Below are 20,083 nucleotides of genomic sequence, written 5' to 3'. Positions count from 1 at the left end.
GGGAAAATTAAAATAAAATATGTTACGTTAACGTACGACGCTGCGAAAGCTGCATTAATTCGAGCTTCGGAAAAGTTGTCGTTTTGGTTGAAATACTAATTTTATTACATTGTGATTAATCATAAACAAGTTTAGTGCATCGGTTACTACAATTATGATTTAAGATTTACTAAGTGATGCACTTCACAGAACTTTAAAAAAATATTAAAATTTATGGATATTAATGAAAATATTTTTTTAATTTGAGGTGCATAGAGACGTGAAAGGAGTAAATTGACACGTAGTATGGATGTGTAGAAACGAGAAGAGGGTATATGAAAAGCTGTGATTAGAGTTGGCATAAGCTTATGTTATCAAATTCAAATAAATTTCAAGCGCATATTTTCCAAATATATATTATATTTCGATGGCTTTTTTTCATTTGATGAGTTTGTTGCACAGATATATTCGTCATTTACTTAATCATAGCATATATACAATTGTTGTTACTTAAATGCACGTAAACTATATGTAATATAGAAAATCGTGCTACTTTATAATAATAAAGTAGAAGCGTTGGTTTATTTGAAACAATATTTTTGTGTTGGACAGGCCATCTATCGCGAAAAGCTATAGGTTATATTACATTACGCTATGATCTATGATAGGGGATAAGGGGAGTAGTATTGAAAATGTTGCGAAAATGAGAGAGCTTGGGAGCTGGAATTTTTCTATGCCAGAAGCCACTATAAATGCGCTTCAAACTTTTAATTTATTACGCTGGTAACACATTCGACCTTTAACGTAAATGTAACTTTGACGTTATGAATCTGTCTCTTTTGACTCGGCCATTTTTGTTGCGATAGTCGGCAGACATGGTACGTGTGATCCTTGTTAAATCTCAAAACATCTTAAAAATCTGTACCATTATTTTTTAAATGATTATTTAAATTACTTTTAAAATACTCAATAAATCTGTACTTTACATAATTTTGATATTGTAAATCTAAATGATGATAAAAACCACATTTTTCATACGGTTAGAACCTGAAATGAAATGAAGATACTAGGGCGGACTGAGTTTACACAATTCTATGAAAAAAGTGGTTGTGATATCGAATGATATTTAAAGGAATTTGTTGTTTTAGTCGCACAGGAAATTTTCGGCGCCTCGTCATGGATCTATGGGATTCTATCCCAAGAAGAGATCCCGCCGTCATCGTGGTAAAGTGAAGGCTTTCCCTAAAGATGATTCCAGCAAACCGGTGCATCTTACTGCCTTCATTGGTTATAAAGCTGGTATGACCCACGTGGTTCGTGAACCTGACCGTCCTGGTTCAAGTAAGTATATTTTGGTAATGTTCATGTAATGAAGTTATAATATCCATATTGTATTTTTTTAATTATTTTATAATACTTTATTTTTTTTTTATTTTATAGAAATCAACAAGAAGGAGATCGTGGAAGCTGTTACAGTCATCGAAACGCCTCCTATGGTGTGTGTCGGTGTTGTCGGCTATATTGAGACACCCCACGGTCTTCGTGCATTGCTTACTGTTTGGGCAGAGCACATGTCTGAGGACTGTCGTCGTCGCTTCTACAAGAATTGGTATGTTGAAATTAAATTTGGGTATCATTTTTAAGTTGTAAGTGACCATTTGATGTGTAGAAAGATAACAGTTTTTAAATGTCTAATCATATCTGAATCTCTCCTCTCTTTAGATGAGAGCAAAACCTAAATATGCATTTGCATATTGTTACCATTTGGTCTCCGCTCAACGATGAGGCCATTTGGTTTTTCTTGCAGCTGCTTAACCTTCTACTTCGAATAGGTACAAGTGTAAGAAGAAGGCTTTTACTAAATCAAGCAAGAAATGGCAGGATGAGCTTGGTCGCAAGTCCATTGAGAAGGACTTCAAAAAGATGATTCGCTACTGCAGTGTAGTTAGGGTTATTGCCCACACACAAATGAAACTGCTTAAGCAGCGTCAAAAGAAGGCCCATATCATGGAGATTCAAGTGAATGGTGGAAACATTGAAGATAAAGTAAAATGGGCAAGGGAACATCTAGAAAAACCTATCCCTGTTGATTCTGTCTTTGCACAAGATGAGATGATTGATTGTATTGGTGTGACTAAAGGAAAGGGATACAAAGGTAATTATTTAACTGCCATAAATGAGTGTGACTCGTTTTTTACTATTTAATCCCTATCTATAGATATTGTATATCAATAGTGGATACTTTAATTTGCAAACTAGTTAACTTATAAATTGTGTAAAATTACCAAGACAACAATTTGTAGACTAAACAAAATGTGATTGTCTTAAATTTACAGTTACATATATAATAATTACAGTTCAATATATAATGGAGTTAGCTGGTTTAAAAATTAAGGTTCTTTTTATTGATATGCCAGCTCACAATTCTTAGGAAATGTCAATTTTTATTGAATGCAAGCATTGTTATTGTTGTTCTGATGTTGGACTATTTAAAAAAACCTTTAATTTGATCTATCTTGTAAATCATGTTTAGTACAGAATGTGAAACTTATACTATTACAAGATTTTAATAAATATTAACAACTTTTTGTAAAATTTTATAGGTGTTACTTCACGTTGGCACACCAAGAAACTCCCACGTAAGACACACAAGGGTCTGCGTAAAGTTGCTTGTATTGGAGCATGGCATCCTTCAAGAGTTTCATTTACTGTTGCCCGTGCTGGTCAAAAGGGCTACCATCACAGAACTGAAATGAACAAGAAGATTTACAGGATTGGTCAAGGTAAAATATATTGTGTATTGTCTTCACTTCTGTAATGATGGTGTGATATCAAGTTTGTTTTTGAAGCATTATTGGAGGGTTTTGTGTGTCGCATACTAAATAAAACTAAGTATATTTATTGTAGATGGCCTTAATCATGGTTGTGTACTTGGGGATCCCCCATCACACAAAGTTGTTCCCAGATACATGGCCATCTTAGCATTTCAATTTGCCATTCTTATTCAGTTGTCTGGTAACATTTCGCTTGCTAGCTAATTCATGAGTGGTGTTTTCATAATCACAATACTGTAGGTAAATCAGTTAAGCATTTCTGCTTTGATAAATGAATGTAGTCTTCAAAGCAATATAATTTCTAGAATTTTTTAGTTTTAGTCAAATATTTAAGATGCCTTTAATTTATTGTCATTATTTTTATTTTAGGAATTCATACCAAGGATGGAAAAGTTATCAAGAACAATGCTTCCACTGAATATGATTTGTCTGAGAAGTCCATCACCCCCATGGGAGGTTTCCCTCATTATGGTGAAGTAAACAATGACTTTGTTATGATTAAGGGTTGTTGTATGGGACCTAAGAAACGAGTCATTACATTGAGAAAGGTATTTTAGTTTTTTTACAATATTGCAAAAGTTATATTTGCATTAGCCTTTTAAAAAAAATATTTATTAAAATTATAACTTTAATTTATTAAATAATAACTTTTTCAGTCCCTACGTGTCCACACTAAGAGAGCAGCTCTTGAGAAGATCAATCTGAAGTTCATTGACACATCATCCAAATTTGGACATGGTCGCTTCCAAACACCTGCTGATAAGGCTGCTTTCATGGGCACCCTTAAGAAAGATCGTATTCGGGAAGAGGCTGCCGCATCGGCCGCGCCAGCTGCTGCTCAGTCATAAGTTATAACTTTCCTGAATAAACTGATATAAAAATACATAATTTTTATTTTATTACTTTTGAAGCTTAAATTGTAATTGAATGGCATGTTTTCTATCATTGGAATGGCATGATTTCTACCATTTCCGTATATAATAAATATAGTGTATATAAATGTTAAAAAATTCTACTACTATCCAATTTTGTGCATATAAATACACAAACATTCCTACCTCTTTAAGTTATGCGGGGTTCCTGGTAAAGATTTAAAAGATAAGAATTACTTAAAGGTCCCGACTGTTAATCCTTATAAACTATTGGGCTTGTTAATTTTCTTTTTAGTTATATGTAGTTGGTATTTTTGTTTAATAAAACATTTTTTTATTGGTACTGTGCACAATTGGGCCCCTTTACTACCTGACTACACTAAAAATGTTAGATTATTAAATAATAATTTGTTTTTCAAGTTAAAATATTAAATATTAGTATGGATTTGACACAAGGGCATTGTTGGATGTTTGTGTTAATATTTAATTAGTGGATATGGGCGGCTTCACCTGCTTTAAACTATACAAATATACATTTATTAAATATATTTATAAAATATTGTTATTTTTTTTTTATAGTTTATTATCAAGTCAATTAAAATTGGACACTTGTCATGCAGTATTTGGTTTAACATAATTTATCCTTCAAAGAATTTCTTTTCTACTATATATCTAACACACTGTAAAATAACATTTCTTTCATGTTGTATTTCACTATGCAACAATTTTTCTAAGAGTGTAGAAGGCAATTTTTTTCTTAATTTAGTCAATCTTCTTATGGTATGTTTCTGATGGACCATTTTTTTCTTATTTTTATTGGGTGGTGGTGTACTTGCATTTGGCTCCAAATGGTCTTTGACAATTTGTGATTCCTCTGGTCCACTGTCATCTTCACTTTTAGCATGGCTAAGTGTTGGTATTGGTAATAATTTATCAGTGTCTAATAGTGTTTCATTAGATTTTACAGAAATTTTGCAACCAGAAATGGCAGTAGTATTTTTTTCAATTGTTTTAACTTCATTATGTACATTGGCATTTTCTTCGTCAGAGGATCCATAGTTACCCATTAGAGATGTTAGAGCACCACATACATTTGGTTTTGGATTGTTGTCTGTTTGATTACAGTTATTGAAATTATAATCTTCATCTTCTATTAGATTACTTTGGATATCTTGTTCATCATCTTCAACTTTGTCTTCATTTAATAAGTCTTGTATACCTTTAAATGGCTTAAGTTGTCTAGTGTCTTCCACTGGAGGAACTATGTTACATATTTTCTTTGCTTTCCTTTCCTTATTAGACTGTTCTGATATAGTTCTTTTTCTATTATTTACTGTTCTTTTATTATTCAGAATAGACGCAGGATTTTTGCCTTTCTTATATAAACCTGTTAAGTAGAACATTCTATATAAGTATGTAAAATAATTCAAAAATCCTAGTTACTTACATAATATAAATTTCAAGGCCAGGTGCAGTATGAAGGCCCACCAAAAAATAGAGTAAAAATAGAATGTATTGTTAACACTTGGTCCTCTCAGCTTACTCTGCCGTGAAAGGTACAAAGTATGAATTTATTAATTATTTAATATTTTAAAGAAGCTTAATTTTCTAAAATAGGTTAGTACACTACAAATTGAATAAGACAAACACTAACGTTTAGGGAAACAGAAAATGAGACAAATGTTATGAAAATCAACGTATTGGGTTTTATTACATAGATAAATGTCTCCAATAATGGATTTTTTTGGGCAGTGGGACAGCAGTTTGACTGCAACGGTTATGGTTGTAGGTAAACTACTCAAAATGGGAAAAACAGAATGGTATATCTTATTACTAGATTCTCTTTGCCTACCTTTTTTGTTTACAATATTTTTCTTCCTTTGTGTTAAGCCCATCCTTTCCCCCCTTTTTTCTTTTTCTTTAATTTCTGCTTGTTTTTTCTCTACATTAGCTTTAGTGGGATATTTCTTTTTTCTTTCATCTCTCCACTTTTGAATCTCTTCAGGGTTGTTAAGTCTGCCTATTTTTTTAAATAAACCAGTTGCATGTTGCATTTGTATATGTTTAGTGATCACTTTTGGGTGTGCTACAAATTGACATCCATCTATGTTACATTTCTGGAAATGGTTTTATGATGACATTATGCAAACAGTTATTTTACAAATTATTATTAAGGCCTGAGCCAGACTACTGTTGTGCTGTGAGACAGAGTGTCACAGCACAACATGATATTGGTGCAGCATCAATATGATAGTGGTGATGGTTTGACTTCTACATAGAGAAATAATTTATTTTATTTTTTTCTTTCTGGCAAACAAAGTGTGGCATCAAGTTCCACACAACAGGAGAAAAGCAGAGAATGGTGTGTCTTGAAGTACGATTCTCTAATGCAATATCTTATTCCTGGATATGAATAATATAAGTAAAGTTAAAATAGTTCATATAAATTTTTAATAATAAGTTATCATGTAAAAAAACAAATATATAATTTAGAAGAAAAACTTATACTATTAACTTGACAGTTTTTGAATCATATTTAATCTATCTATTCTTTTTTCTGGTGTAATTGTTTTAATAGTATTACCTGATGCAATTTGATATGGAATTCAAGATGATCTGGTGTTTTGAATCCTTTATCACATGTTTCACACCAGTAATTGAGACTGTTATCAAACATTGAAGATGTCCATGCAGGTCTAGTGTGTCTGTTTTGTAAATAATTTCTCTGAGGCCATATATTTTGATTCCACATGTTTTGGTTGTGCTTTTGATTATATCTATTTTGCACGTACTTAGTCATGTTTAGTATAATCTGAAATAAGTGTAATGAAATAAATATCATTGCTTCAATAATTTAAGCTAATAAATTTTACCTGTAAGTAAAAAAATCATTCTTAATTTTTAAGTCAACTTAACAGAAAAACGATTACAATATTTTGAAACATATTAATTTAATTGATAAGTGCAAAATCATTTCTGCAAAATAAGAATATATTTTTTATGTAACCAGAGCATTATTAATAAGAATTTGAATTCAATTTTTTGTATTACTCAAGGAATTGAATGACAATCAATATATTAACAATTAATTTTTTTAATAGTTATAACTCTGCCATGTTCTCTAATTTTTATTCAAAATAACAATGGTTAAAAACATAAAATAAAAAATGAGTATTAATCAGCAGTCACCTTACAAAAGGTCCTCTTAAAAAGTTTCCACAGATTGGTTTAAAAGTACAAAAATGTAAATAAATTAATAATTAAAATAGTTTTGAATTTTACCAACGTGCGTTTATTTTTTTATAACTCCTGTCAAATTAATAATACCAAAGCAAACGTCAATTAAAATAGGATACACAGGTTAAATATAGCAAATATTTACAGATAGGCTCGACAAACAAAAAATAATACATTAGTAATACATAGTACTTCGAATAAAAAAAATAATACATTAATAATACATAGTATTTTAATATCATTACATATAGTTGTTAATATTTGGCTAATCGAATTATATGGTATCAATTTTATTAAAAAAGAAAAAACTTTATTGCCATTGCAAATTGAGTTTAACATAGGTCGTCAATGACATTTGTCAAATTTATGAATATTCTATCTAAACTTTTCTTAAATGAATTGTCTTTATAACTTTAAACATAATTTAAATAATTAGAAATAAAAATGTACTATGATATAACCTTTTTACCGTCGATGAAAACATTTTAATTTAAGAAACATTTGAATAAAAATATTGTAAGGCAATAATAGGAAATATGAATAACTCTGCAGCAAAGGTAAACAAATTCATATACCACCACCATATGTATGTTTGCCTGTATAATAATTATTTAAATTATCCATTGCTAGTTTTATAAATAAAAAAGCCTTCTTAATTTCAGGTAGGGGAAATATTTACAGAAGCTGGTGCAGCATTTAATAAGTTGGCAGAAATGACTATGATGTTACAACCAATGGCAGAACCTCAAACAAGGTTAAATTATAAATTAATTAAAAGTTGATATGGAAGTCCTTAGCATTTAATGGATTCACTATGCAGGTGCTGGGCCCATTGCACCTTACTTGCCACTAACCCCTTATTCAAATGTTTTCTTTGGGTTTTTTAAATCGCTTGCAAAACTTGTATTTAAATTTTGTAATAGAATCTTTAAATAAATTTGTCTTTATATAGTTTGTGTCTATATTACGATTTTAAATTTGACTTTATTATAAATCTTTGCTGTTACTTGTACATACATATAAGTGGACTTAATCTAAAATACATTATGGTTTTTGATGGACCTTTTAATAGAGTTCAACTGAAATCTGATTACTGTAAAATATAAGGTAAGGGCTAAAGCAAATAACTAAGTTAAATTAAAATATTACAGTTCTCAACCAAAAACCCCTGTTAAAAGGAAAACTCAAGAAGAAAGGCTAGGATCTCTAAATAATACTGGTTCAGGTCAAGTAAGTTAATTTAAATTACACATGATATTTTTTTATGTCCTTGACTGTAAACACAATATGGTTTTGTGGAAAAAAATATTAAAATTATTTTCATATCAACATTCCAAAGACAAAGAATGAAGTTAAGTTCAATATGTAACATCAGGAAAATTTGTCAGAAAGTGGGGAATGGATGTTTTGTACTCTAGGTTCCCTCTGCTTGCTCTGCTGTGCTGTGGGACTGAATTTTGAATATAATATGATAGATCAATAATAGCCAAATATCTGATTATAAAAACAAAATAATTCATTTATAATAACAACTTTTATGAAATAATTGTACAAGTAAGTAACAATATTGGTACTTATAACTAATTTTTTTTATTTCTTCACAGCTCACACTTAATATGCTCAACTCACAAGAAACAGAGATGGATGTGGATGGACTTGGTGGTGATGTGAAACTGGAATTTGAATCAAGCACAGAAGAAGTACCCACATAATTCAAAACCAGATGTGTTAATAGATAGTTATAAATTACATTGTATAAATTTATTTCAATAAAAAACTCAAAATCTTTCTGTTCCAAGATGATGCTGGTGATTCATAAACTTTTATATGAGTTTCACTAATATATTCTTCAATAACATTATCTATGTTATCCCTCATATTTAATGTATTGTACATTTCAAATTGTTTTCCGGATCTTTTCATTCTTCTTTGGGCATTCTTGTAACATTTCCAAGGCTGTGGTTCTATTATAATTATTTTCGTGTTTTCTCTAATAAATTTTAGGAAGTTTAACAAGCCTTCATCACCATTGTTAATATGTATCCACATTGTGACAGAGAAACAAAAAATTATATCAAATTTATGTTGGCAGTGAGTATTAGGAAACCTTTTAATAATGTCATATTGTTTATTTATAGTGATATCACAAGAAAGAAATGAAATATTAGTGTTATCATTTTGCTCTTTTGCTCGTTCAATAAGAGTTGAGTCAATATCAATAGCTAAAATTTTTATTTTTGATTTTGTAAAAATTGCTTTTAAGTAAATATAAAGCTCTTTTGTTAAATCTCCAGTATTACAACCTATGTCTAGACAAACTATGGATTCTTTATTTTCTATTGATTGAAACATTCTGGCATCCAAGTTATGAATTCTTTCATTAGGACTATGGAATGAATAATAATTTATAAAATTACCATATTTTGCTGCACCTGGATCATTTCCAGCAAAAGATAAATCTTTAGATTCAGACATATTGATTATGTATTTTGTACTAAATTGCCAATAGTCTAGTTCTAAATAGTAATTTTGGAATTCAATTGACTTTAGATTTTTAGCGGCGTAAACCATAAAATATAGAAAACTTAAAATTTTTTCGTTTAAATAATTTACTTTAATTGTAGTTATGAAATAATATACTTTTCATTTATTATTTTGTAGTTCTTCCTTACGTGATTTCAAAATCCGATATTAAATAAATTGACCTAGGCGTTTGACATTAATGATTTGGCAATTGACATTTGACACTGACATTACTGACAGTTTTGTCAGAGGTAGCAATTAAAATACATATTGTCGGATAAATAGGAAAGTTTTTTTATTTTTTTTTCGAAAATTTTATTTTATAATATAAGTATTATCTTTACATCTTAAAGGTATTTCTTTAAGCTTTAGGTCGATATAATTATACATAATTTAAGGTTTAAATTAATAAACTGGTAGTGCAAGATTGTTTCTTTTTAAATTAATAAATATTATGTCACTTCTTGCCAAATTTTATAATTGTAGATTGGCACGCTCGGATCGCCATAATTAAAGAACAACAACAACAATAATTGTAGATCCACGGGAAGCACACTATAGGTTTTAATTACACGACGATTATTATATATTTTCTGCATTTATTATGAAATTCGCAGCGTATTTAAAACATATAACGTGCTTGCCGTGGACCTACAGTTATGAAATTTAGCACAAAATGAGAATTATATTACAAAAAATATATAATAAAAAATCCGAAAGTAACTTCTATAAGTTGTAAATAAAATTCTTTAACCAGATTAACCGCGTATATTAGACCCGCGTAGACTAGAGACCAGCGTGCAAAGGAATATAACTTTCTCTTTCTTATTGTTAAGTTTATGCTTTCTTATTGTTAGGCTTGAAAATAGTTTTAATGGAAGCTTCTTAAGATGCTGAAAATCCTGTCTGTAACGCACTTCACACATGGTAGAAATGTCTGCTGTCTATCTGCTGTGGGTGGCTTGTGTTGGTCTTCTGACAACGCTGGCGGGGAACTTGCAGCTTATTTTGATTAAGGGCACATCTTTACTCGTGGAAGCTCGTCCCCTAGGTGTGTCAGAGGTGGTGGGCTCTCTGAAAAAAGATTTGCTAACGGTAGTAAACTGTATAGGGTGGTGGTGAGATTCTTTTGTGGGATTTTCTGTCTGACTGCATACTATGTGGCCTACTGTGCCATGTCCCGTTGGAATTTTTAAAGCTAACAAACTATTTGCGTGTAATTGAATTACGCGCCGGTTATACTGGGCACCATCGAGTAGGTATAATCAAAAAAATTAATTTAGATAATTATTAATCTTCTGATACATTATTATAACTATATTAATTATGAAGATATGGCACTGGCGCCAAGGGAAATGCCCCGAAAAATTCGGCGGAACGTGGAGAATGGAGTGTCTCACCACTAGATTCCCTCTGTCCTACCTTGCTATAGCTGATTATTATAACAAACATTTAGAAAATATTATTTTGACACGGTTCGCTGCAACTCTTACTTTCTTTTAATCGTAAATATCCGTAGTTCCTTATATTGTATCCTCATATATAACATAATATAGTAATGTGCGTGCAAATAAATCGTGTGCAAAGTAACCTTACACCCTCTATAGGTGTCATTAGAGACAAAAATCCTACAATAATATGCGAAGTCGCATACACTAACGAGCAGAAACTGCTCGTTCGTGAGTGAAATGTGGGACTAAAACGGTCTAATGACGCACGCAAAGTCGACTACTATTACACATTTTTCTACTCACACATAAATCTGAACTACACATAAAATGAATAACATACGTAGTTCTCGCTTTTTTCATACATTTTATTGGAGAAATTGGCTTGGAAAATTGTTCTCCATCATTTCAAGTTCAGTTACGTAAGCCAGCGTACAGGAGAATTGGTGCGGAATGGCGGATGTTTGGTGGTGCAAGTCGGTGAAGCGACTCGCCGTTATAAGCTCGCATCGGTTTCATCGACCATCAGTTGACGCTAGGCCACCCTCATAAGCGTTAATTTTATCCTTTTAAGTGGAGTGTAATTAAATTGATAGAAAATATGTGCGCTTCATTTCGGATAGCTGTTGTACTTCTCTGTGCGGCTGTTGTCTGCGGACATGTTCACGGTCATAGAAGGTTACGTCGCATGGACACAGAGGACTATTCCGAGAATGAAGTTGAAAGCAATAGAGCAGACGAGAGCTCCTGGTGGCCGTCGGCGGAGTTCGCTATTTTACAAAAATTGTATGAAGATTGTAGTGCGCAAAAACATTTAACAATGTGTCTTAAAGGCAAAGCTCTCGTAGCTTTAACGAGAGCAGTGGAACAGGTGATTTAGTGCTCACGGTGGTTTTATTGTGTTAAGTGAATTCGATGTGATTAAATTTCTTTATTATCATACACAGGAAAGTGTACAGCTCGCTGATGGGCTTACATTGGTTAAACAAGCCGACACACCAACTTCTGTAGCAGAGCCTCGCTTCCTCCCGGGAATGACGATGGAGGACAAGCTCGATACGATGCTACGTACTCGATTCGAGCAATTATTAAGCACTCATACTGTTTCTATGGATTTAGCTTCAGAGGGCAGAGGTAGAGGTAAGTAAATAACGTGAATCTGTAAGTATACTTTTATTGTTACATGTTTAAAGTAATTTATGGTTTTAGGAAAGAAAGTTCTACCTTATTTACTACTTGGAATTTTCACAACCGTTAGTATCGTGGGAGGTATAGCTTTAAAGACGTTAGCGGCTATTGCTGGTAAAGCCCTAATCGCCAGCAAGGTGGCACTCACAATTGCTGGTATTATTGCCCTTAAGAAGTTGTTCAGTCATGATGGCGCCACCGGTGAAACTACTTTCCAAGTTCATGCAGATGGACACCATAGGTAAAGGAAAACACTTGCTTTGAATTGTTTTTTTATGTTTTCTTAAATATTTTTGCTATCTTTAGATGGAATAACTTTTAAAAGTATAAATATTCTGCTTATTAAAAGACATTCGCTATCATTTTGATTAAAAAAAACCTAAATACTTAATAATTAACGACAATATTTGTAATCAATTTGTTAATTTTACTATGGTCTCATGAATTTACACTGCAATGTGAAATGTTATATAAACAGTAAAAGCGAAAAGAAAATGTCCTTAACTTTCGTTAATTCAATATTTTGTAATTCTAGTCTTTAATTCGAAGGCGAAACCTATATGTTGTGAGGCCAGCGAGGTCAGGCAGCGTGGACCCTTATCGCTTCTACGCGGAGCAGATGCAAGCCAGCGAGCGCTCGTAGCCGCCTGGGACCTGCACTAAGACTTCCGGCCCGCCGACCTCGCTACGACCTACGCTGTAGACATACAAAGTGACCTCAAACCAAAGTTCTGTCCATCTGATGGACACCATAAAAACCCAATGTCCACCTTCGCTCGTATCTATGTCAGTTAATAATTTATTGTAATTTATTTACTCGGTTTTAGATATTTATTTATTAAAAATATATTATTAAGGAAAAAATAAAAACAATAAAACATAATGCGTTGTTATTTCACTAAAGTTATTTATTAATTTAAGGCTATGTGTTTTTTTAAGGCTACATTAGTCAACAAAAGATGACATTAATGATTTCATATAAATATAATTAACTCTTTAGTAATATTTTCATTTCTTCGCATTGGGACTAAGGCAAAAACCCGGTGTTAAGTTCTGCCACTCAACACGTAATGCTTCGAAAGGTTCCCTCTGCCTACCCTGCTGTGTGCGGGATACAGCGTGAAGCTGATTATTTATTGCAGAGTAAATTTTGTTATCATATCTTTGAATGAAACAAATGACATTTCATTTCAATTATAAATATAAGAAATGTTAACTAAATAGATACAAAAAAAGACATACACACATATAAATATATATGTCAATAATATAGAATTTATTCTAACATGGTTTAATTAATAACGCACATCCGCTTTCGTTACACGCTCTAATGATCAGAAGAGTCTAGAAATATGTTCAGATTTTCCACTTATGTGACTGCAGCGGTTATAAATGTGGAAAGTAGAAAGTTTTTAGCGATTCACTGAACATGCATGCATAGATACAGTTACAGTGTCTACGCGTTTCCTATTCCTTTTCACCTGGATATTAGAAAGAATTTTAGTTAAGCAGTCTCTTTGTGAAGCAATCCCGTAATATCTACTTCAGTTGTTACCCTGTCCACATAAACTAACAGATAACTAGGTATTTCCATTGAGGAGGGCAGTGATAATGCAGCGTGGCAGTGTGGTATAGCGTTTGTTCGGCTGCGGAAGGTCAGCTCGTTGATTAGCCGGGCCCGGGTAAAGGCCGACCACATTGCGCGTTTGTGCTCCCGAACGGTGTTTATAATGCAGATATGTGTTTGCCCAATCGCTGCACGCTACGTTGGCTATATGGCATAGTTAATGCGGCTCGAATCTCTTTGCATACGCAAATATAGGGCGGGCGGTCCAGCTCTGATTAAGCGGTGCCATGGCGGTGATGTTGGCTTCATTTCTGTTTTAGAAGCAACGTTACGCTTGATTAGTTTTCCGCAGTTTTAGACTAAATTTGGTACTGGTCACACAAAAGTCTCATTTTGTTATTGTATTGCAACTTAATTATACATTTTAAAAGGAGCTCTACCAAATTTTTTTAAAGGCTTATGTAGTTTGTAAAATATTATTTAGCAATAAAATTGTAATATCAGTTTTCAAAAGAGCAACGGTCGAGTTTCTTGCCGACTCTTCTCAGCAGAACTGCCTTCCGAACCGGCGTTGCTAACATTATATTCATTCGACGATTCAAAAGCGCTTGTAAAAGTCTATTTAAATAAATAATATTTTGAATTTATATAGGATATACATGCGTTTATTTCTGTCTTATTACATAATCCTATATACAGAATTTCAGATGGGAAATCTCAACGGACGTTACAGGAAACTGTCAGCCACTGGTGCATTAGCCGACATCATCTACTTATCCTGCTTAGTTGTGCATCAATAGCCGCCTTCAATATTTAATGATGTCCGTCTCAAATTAGACTATAACGTATGACCGTATATAGTCAATTAATCTGAAGATTTGACAATAAAGATGTATATAAATTATTCTTTATTTTTCAATAGTAAAAGGGCAACAGCCATTTCAGTCCTAATTAAGCAGAAGCTTTATAAGGAATTGTGTATTTATTATAAGGACAGATTTTGGGCAGCAAAATCGCATAGCATAAATATATCTAGCATAAATATATCTTTTCTATGTAAAGTCGTCATAATTTAATAAAATTTGGCTATATAATGTACGATTGAACGATGATGATGGTGATGATGGAAAAGAAAAATAGATACAACTTTTTCCCGTTACTAACACATGTATTTAAATTAATAAATTTATTATAACGAGTAAAATGTATAAATCTTAATATGTTATTAATTATTTTGTAATCTTTATTACATACGCAGTTTAGCTTAAGGATAATTAACCCACACGTCTTCAGGTTTATAAGAAAATAAAACAAATTTTAATAAAACTACATAACAACATTAATAATTTTGAAGTTACAATAGTCTAAAACACCTAAGAAATAGTAGTGTAAAGTATTTTTGGTATTAGGTACGAGTATGGACATAGCATATGAAACTGCGGGCGTCAGTCGTAGAGCGAACTTACTTTACGGGCGAATGGTCAAAGTATCCGACATAAACCTATTTTGTTCTCTTCTTATATTGGATGTACGCTCCCTTCTTCAGCCGCCGCGTTGCCGACCGTTGTCCTTTGAAGTAGGGCTGCTGGAATCTATTTATATTTGTGTCTACTATATAAATATTTTAAATATTAAAGGTACTCTACGTAAGAAATTGGTCTAAGATCGTCATTGACTTGTTTTCGAGTCAAATGATTTTTTTAGTTTGTAGGAATAGAAATAATTTGCAAGTAAGCATCTATTTGATAATTTTTAACAATATCCGTGAGAAAAGAACAAAGAATGTCAAAGCTAGTACTAATATTTTTATTTATTGTTGAATTATTAACTTTTTAATTTTTTCTAGACAGTTAAACACAATTAAATTAATTAGTAAAATAGTGCTTAACAATTATTGATTATCAAATTGAAAATTAATGGTCGGTAAAAACAATCTGTAATGTATAATTATGTACAATAAAATATAAATTAAGGACTTACTTATCTCACTTCACAAAAAATACTTTGAGAAACTTATGCCATATTTTTTTTATTCCAAGCATTATAATGAAGTAGTTTAATAAAATTAATATAATCTTAGAAATCATTATTTTAAAAGCACTTATTTTTTAATGAAACAGCGTTCAACCCTGAGTTTGGGCGGACTGTGAGGAAGTTTTGTTGGGAATTATGTTGGTACGTGCCAAAGCCATTATTGCTGCGAGAAAAGTTCATCAATTTCATTTCTATCTCTGTACACGTCCAGCGCTCTCGCTCCGTGCTCCATATTAGATACATTATACCTACATAGGACTGCATTATACCTATAGGTATTTAATGTGATTTTATATCGTGAGAACATAATATACTTAATATATTATATCGCGCAGGGGTACAAGGCTGTGACTGACGTGATGGTTGTGGGTTCTATCCCCACTTGGGGAGTGAGTTATTAAGTATTTATATTTTCGTTTCTTCGCTCTGGCATAATATTTCACAAAATAGATTCATATTAATACTGTAGGGGTTCCCTCTGCCTACTCTGCTATATGCGGGATACAGAGTAAAGCTTAAAAAAATATTCATTTATTTTTAACCGTATCGACTATATTTCCTATATCACATCTACAATAAAAAAATAAATATCTATTAATTTAAAATCCATTCTCATCGTAGCATAACTCATCTACCCAATGAAGATATTTTTTTCAATATAGACCTCATTTGCCAACAAATAATTTCAATCACATGTTTTAGTGACAAGATTTCTTTTTATATTATCTTTTATAGTATTATTTATTTCCGCTAATTCTAAATCAATGCTAAGTAAGTAAAACATTAATTAATATAACAAATAAACATGTTAATGCACTTTCTTTTAACAGTTATTACATACATATGTATGTATGGTCCACTGGGTGTTAAACATATTATAGACAAAGAAACGTACTGATTTTATCTATGCATAGTTTATACTAATTATATTGTTGTTGGGGCTAGTCGTGCGCAGGGATTCAAACGCGCGACTAAGCGTGACAGGTTATGGGTTCGATTAAATACATTAATTTCTTTGCTCTGGTGAATGCGTCAAGGTGCGTGCTTCCAGAATTTAGCAGAAAGTTGGGAACGTAAGTGTCTTAATGGAACGGAGTGTCTTAACACTTATCCAGGTTTATTCTGTCTAACCTGCAAGACGCAGAATACAGCACGAAGCTAAAAAAACAATAAGAAATGTAAAAACTATAGATTTTACCTATGTATATGATATTAAATACTTTATCAGCTTCATCGAAGTTCATACGAAGATTTTCTTACATGCAAAAGAAAGTAGTGAAAGTAATTAGACACCCACACGCTTGTCTGTCTGTGGAAATGGAATTATTGCAAGGTGCATTTGAAATTGAATTATAAGCGTCCGACTTTCTAATTTTCACTTTTCACAATTGGGAATGCTTGGAAAAAATGTTCATGATGCTAGGATATTAATTAAATTAATTGATTGTTTTTGTTTTTCAGTTATTTACTTTTTTACGTAGCAGAGCATGCGGAGACAAGTGTCAAGACAATTGCGCTGTGAGTGGCGGAACACAACGCCAGTGTTTGCAATTCTAAAGCCGAGAAGTATACCTACTATTGTCTATTTATAATTTGAAATGTCATATTTATTTTTTAATTACTGTATAGGTTTCGATATTTCCTTTTGAAAAGGAAATCGGATAATAAATATTTTTACGTTACTTACGTCCTCTGTTTACTCTAAAATTTAATTTAATTATGTAAAAGTATATGATAACAAATAATGTGAATAATTAATAATATTAATTAATCACTAAGTTAAAAATATTTGTCAAAGTTAGCAGATTAATAGCACAATTATACAATTTGTGCTGATTTCCAGTGGATGCTGCTGCGGTTTGTGTACCAAAATTAGGATACAGGTAAAACGTAGACCAACTAGTTGATTGCTAGATTAGATAATGAGAGTTTGTTTTCGTGGTATAGATATACGAGTATATTATAAATTTATGCAATTTAAATTATTTTTATTCTATGAGATTATGGCATAATGGCAGAAGTGTGTGACTGTAAGCGCGACTGGCTGCGGGTTCGATCCCCACTCGAGGAAATTAAATATTTATTTAAAATTGGCAGAAAGTGGGGAACGAAGTGCCTTAACACTAGGTTCCTTCTGCCTACCCTGCTATGTGTGGAATACGGCGTGAAGCTGTAAATAAAAATATAAATTTTGCCCTATAAAATCATATTTAAAAAAGTTTTCATTAACTTTATTAAACACAGGTGAATCAGGCAAATAAACTCATATCATTTAATAGAATTTATAAAGAAGATTTCTTTGAGTACCTACGTAAAAGAATCAGGTCGTCGATCATTATCAATTTTAATAGGTTTTTCCGCATCGTCGGCTTATTCCCATTGCAAATTCGCTTTGAGCGCACGCACGGTACTTTCACACGTTATGAGTTTAGTAGGACACCTGTCTGCATTATGAATAAATAAAATATATATAGAGAATAAAGTTTTTTATATGTAAAGTAGAAAAAACTAAGATTTATTTGATTTTTCATACACTTAGGTACATATAGATATAGTAGCAGCGTATACCCTATATTTGATTGAAATCTATTAATTTTAATAATTGGCGAAAAATTATTGATTATTTTAAGTTTTCTTAAATCTATTATGTTTTTCACGCATTAGAGATGTTAGCTTCCTTGCTAAATTATGTAAAGGCATTTAATTCGTCAGTTTTCGTTCCGCTGAAGAGCTAGAGAAACTGCATGTTGTGGTTTATAGCAAACAGGAACTGGAAATTATCTCTCCAAATCGAGATTACACTCTTAACTGCATGGACTCCTCTATTGCACCTCCCTTGCATTTTTACAAATTAATTGCAATTTATATGTAAATACAACTGTGACATCGTATTAAGCATTCATACAATTTTGATAATATTTCGGATTACCGTGGGGAGCTTCAATTAGCTGTGGCTAGGGTGTTCAGGTGGCCGTCGTCGGTCGCGACTGCCCGAAGACCTCCCAGGGAGGCCAGCTAACAGACCTTGACTGATGTATGGCTCCCATGGTTACCTTATCACATGGCGATAACGTTCAAAATGGCCGATCCCAATTGTAATTCCAAGTTTGTCAACCACCACCCTCTGGACGTTAGTACCGGCCGTCATTATGTGTCATTAGTTTTGCGACACTGACCAAATGACTGGTCTGTTATATCGAATGACTCATTCCGTTCGTGATTAGTCTCTGTGATTTTCTAAATGCACAAAAGTAATTTCAAGCCAAATCGACTTGTAATTAATGTAGGGTATCTGTGCTTATGCTAAACTAGCCGTTGTTTGTCCTAATTTAAATAAATAAATGGCTTGCAAACGGATTTTATTGTATTAAAAGTATAATGTGCGAAAAATTTTATATGTTCTGTTTAGTTATTTTATATAGGAATTGTGGTGTCATATTATTTCAAAAGAAAAGAAGAAGTTTATTTATCTTTAAAAAGTATAAGGTATCTTCATAAAAATGTTTTAGCTTTTTAAAATGAATTCATTGTAAGGTGGGCATCTAATGGAGGCAAACTAATTTACGGCGCCGTCTTGTGTACAGAGCGAGCTATCTTCCGCCCTAATTATCTCATATATTACCCTTAGCAACATAAGTGACACGTTATTGGAAATTTGCCATAATGTGCACGGCTTTGTTACTTATATTAAGCAAATCTTACTTTTATAATCTGGAAAGCGGTCTACAGGTAGGCAGGAGTAATAGTTAAGTAACAGGACAGGTAGTGAGTTCGATTCCTATTCGAGAAAGTTCAATATTTAATATTTTCATTTTCTTCGCTCTGGTTTAGAAGCAAAGGGCATCGTTGAGGTCTGCCACTCAACACGCAATGTCTCCAGAATTTTGCGAAAAATGGGGAACGGTATTTTAAAACCAGGTTCCCTTTGCCTACCCTGCTATATGCGGGACTATGGTTAATTTTGTCATAACAACACAGAATTATATGAAACTGGTACCTCACAACGCTACAATAATTCAATTTAAATCAATAAAAACCCAGACGTACAGTTCATCAGCGTACAACGTAAAGTGTATCCGAAGGAAAACATTTAATTCCCAACGGAATATAATCGGCCGTTTGTAATTTATATTGTCTGCTGCAGAGGCGAGTCCCGCTGCACATTCATTTATTTTATATGCCATTTACAATTGTCGGTCGATGGTCAAGGGAGAGGTGAGGGGTGAGGCGGGGAGGCTGGACGACGTTGCCTTCGCATTATAAAACCGTGCGGTCATCTGCGAAGCCCGTAATTGTGTTCGTAATAGAAGCCGCCTGGATGAATTGTAAGCGCCCGGCGCGCGGCGTACGGCTCTCGTGTCTGTATTTTATCACTTTCTTAGATTTATATGTAACTATGTG

The 20,083-nt window shown here is 32.5% G+C and overlaps 5 protein-coding genes across 8 annotated transcripts; 3 read left to right on the top strand and 2 right to left on the bottom strand.

Annotated features, from left to right (window-relative positions):
- Window positions 1-720: 720 nt before the first annotated feature.
- RpL3 (ribosomal protein L3) lies at window positions 721-3,701 on the top strand. The gene is made up of 7 exons (XM_085185165.1): window positions 721-857; window positions 1,128-1,320; window positions 1,420-1,588; window positions 1,812-2,134; window positions 2,583-2,762; window positions 3,183-3,361; window positions 3,470-3,701. Exons 1-7 carry the CDS (start codon window positions 855-857, stop codon window positions 3,659-3,661), a joined length of 1,239 nt encoding a protein of 412 aa, XP_085041291.1. The 5' UTR covers window positions 721-854; the 3' UTR covers window positions 3,662-3,701.
- A 515-nt stretch (window positions 3,702-4,216) lies between these two features.
- Window positions 4,217-7,014, bottom strand: Nufip (nuclear FMR1 interacting protein 1). The gene is made up of 4 exons (XM_085185174.1): window positions 6,875-7,014; window positions 6,270-6,497; window positions 5,538-5,802; window positions 4,217-5,072 (listed from the first exon to the last, which is right to left on the bottom strand). The coding sequence occupies exons 2-4, from the start codon at window positions 6,483-6,485 to the stop codon at window positions 4,324-4,326; spliced, it is 1,230 nt and encodes a 409-aa protein (XP_085041300.1). The 5' UTR covers window positions 6,486-6,497; window positions 6,875-7,014; the 3' UTR covers window positions 4,217-4,323.
- Window positions 7,015-7,268: 254 nt separating this feature from the next.
- LOC146541404 (uncharacterized) lies at window positions 7,269-8,746 on the top strand. The gene is made up of 4 exons (XM_085185864.1): window positions 7,269-7,479; window positions 7,585-7,676; window positions 8,074-8,152; window positions 8,527-8,746. The coding sequence occupies exons 1-4, from the start codon at window positions 7,459-7,461 to the stop codon at window positions 8,632-8,634; spliced, it is 300 nt and encodes a 99-aa protein (XP_085041990.1). The 5' UTR covers window positions 7,269-7,458; the 3' UTR covers window positions 8,635-8,746.
- LOC146541403 (putative RNA methyltransferase CG11342) lies at window positions 8,416-11,289 on the bottom strand. Of its 3 annotated transcripts, none has more exons than XM_085185816.1 (2): window positions 10,846-11,289; window positions 8,416-10,519 (listed from the first exon to the last, which is right to left on the bottom strand). In XM_085185816.1, the coding sequence occupies exon 2, from the start codon at window positions 9,491-9,493 to the stop codon at window positions 8,684-8,686; it is 810 nt and encodes a 269-aa protein (XP_085041942.1). In that variant the 5' UTR covers window positions 9,494-10,519; window positions 10,846-11,289; the 3' UTR covers window positions 8,416-8,683. The 3 variants fall into 3 exon arrangements, with proteins under 3 accessions (XP_085041942.1, XP_085041934.1, XP_085041950.1); XM_085185808.1 differs by having other exon boundaries at window positions 10,868-11,289; XM_085185824.1 differs by having other exon boundaries at window positions 11,037-11,289.
- A 106-nt stretch (window positions 11,290-11,395) lies between these two features.
- Window positions 11,396-12,964, top strand: Osi21 (Osiris 21). 2 transcript variants are annotated; one of them, XM_085185838.1, is made up of 4 exons: window positions 11,396-11,764; window positions 11,841-12,033; window positions 12,103-12,322; window positions 12,631-12,964. In XM_085185838.1, the coding sequence occupies exons 1-4, from the start codon at window positions 11,495-11,497 to the stop codon at window positions 12,722-12,724; spliced, it is 777 nt and encodes a 258-aa protein (XP_085041964.1). In that variant the 5' UTR covers window positions 11,396-11,494; the 3' UTR covers window positions 12,725-12,964. The 2 variants fall into 2 exon arrangements, with proteins under 2 accessions (XP_085041964.1, XP_085041975.1); XM_085185849.1 differs by having other exon boundaries at window positions 11,397-11,764; window positions 12,617-12,964.
- Window positions 12,965-20,083: the final 7,119 nt, after the last annotated feature.

Source organism: Heliconius melpomene, chromosome 1, assembly GCF_056956725.1.
Source record: "Heliconius melpomene rosina isolate 202511_hmr_F chromosome 1, ASM5695672v1, whole genome shotgun sequence".
NCBI lineage: Eukaryota > Metazoa > Arthropoda > Insecta > Lepidoptera > Nymphalidae > Heliconius > Heliconius melpomene.
Note: the sequence above shows the minus strand (reverse complement) of the source record. Positions and strands in the feature narration are given on the sequence as shown.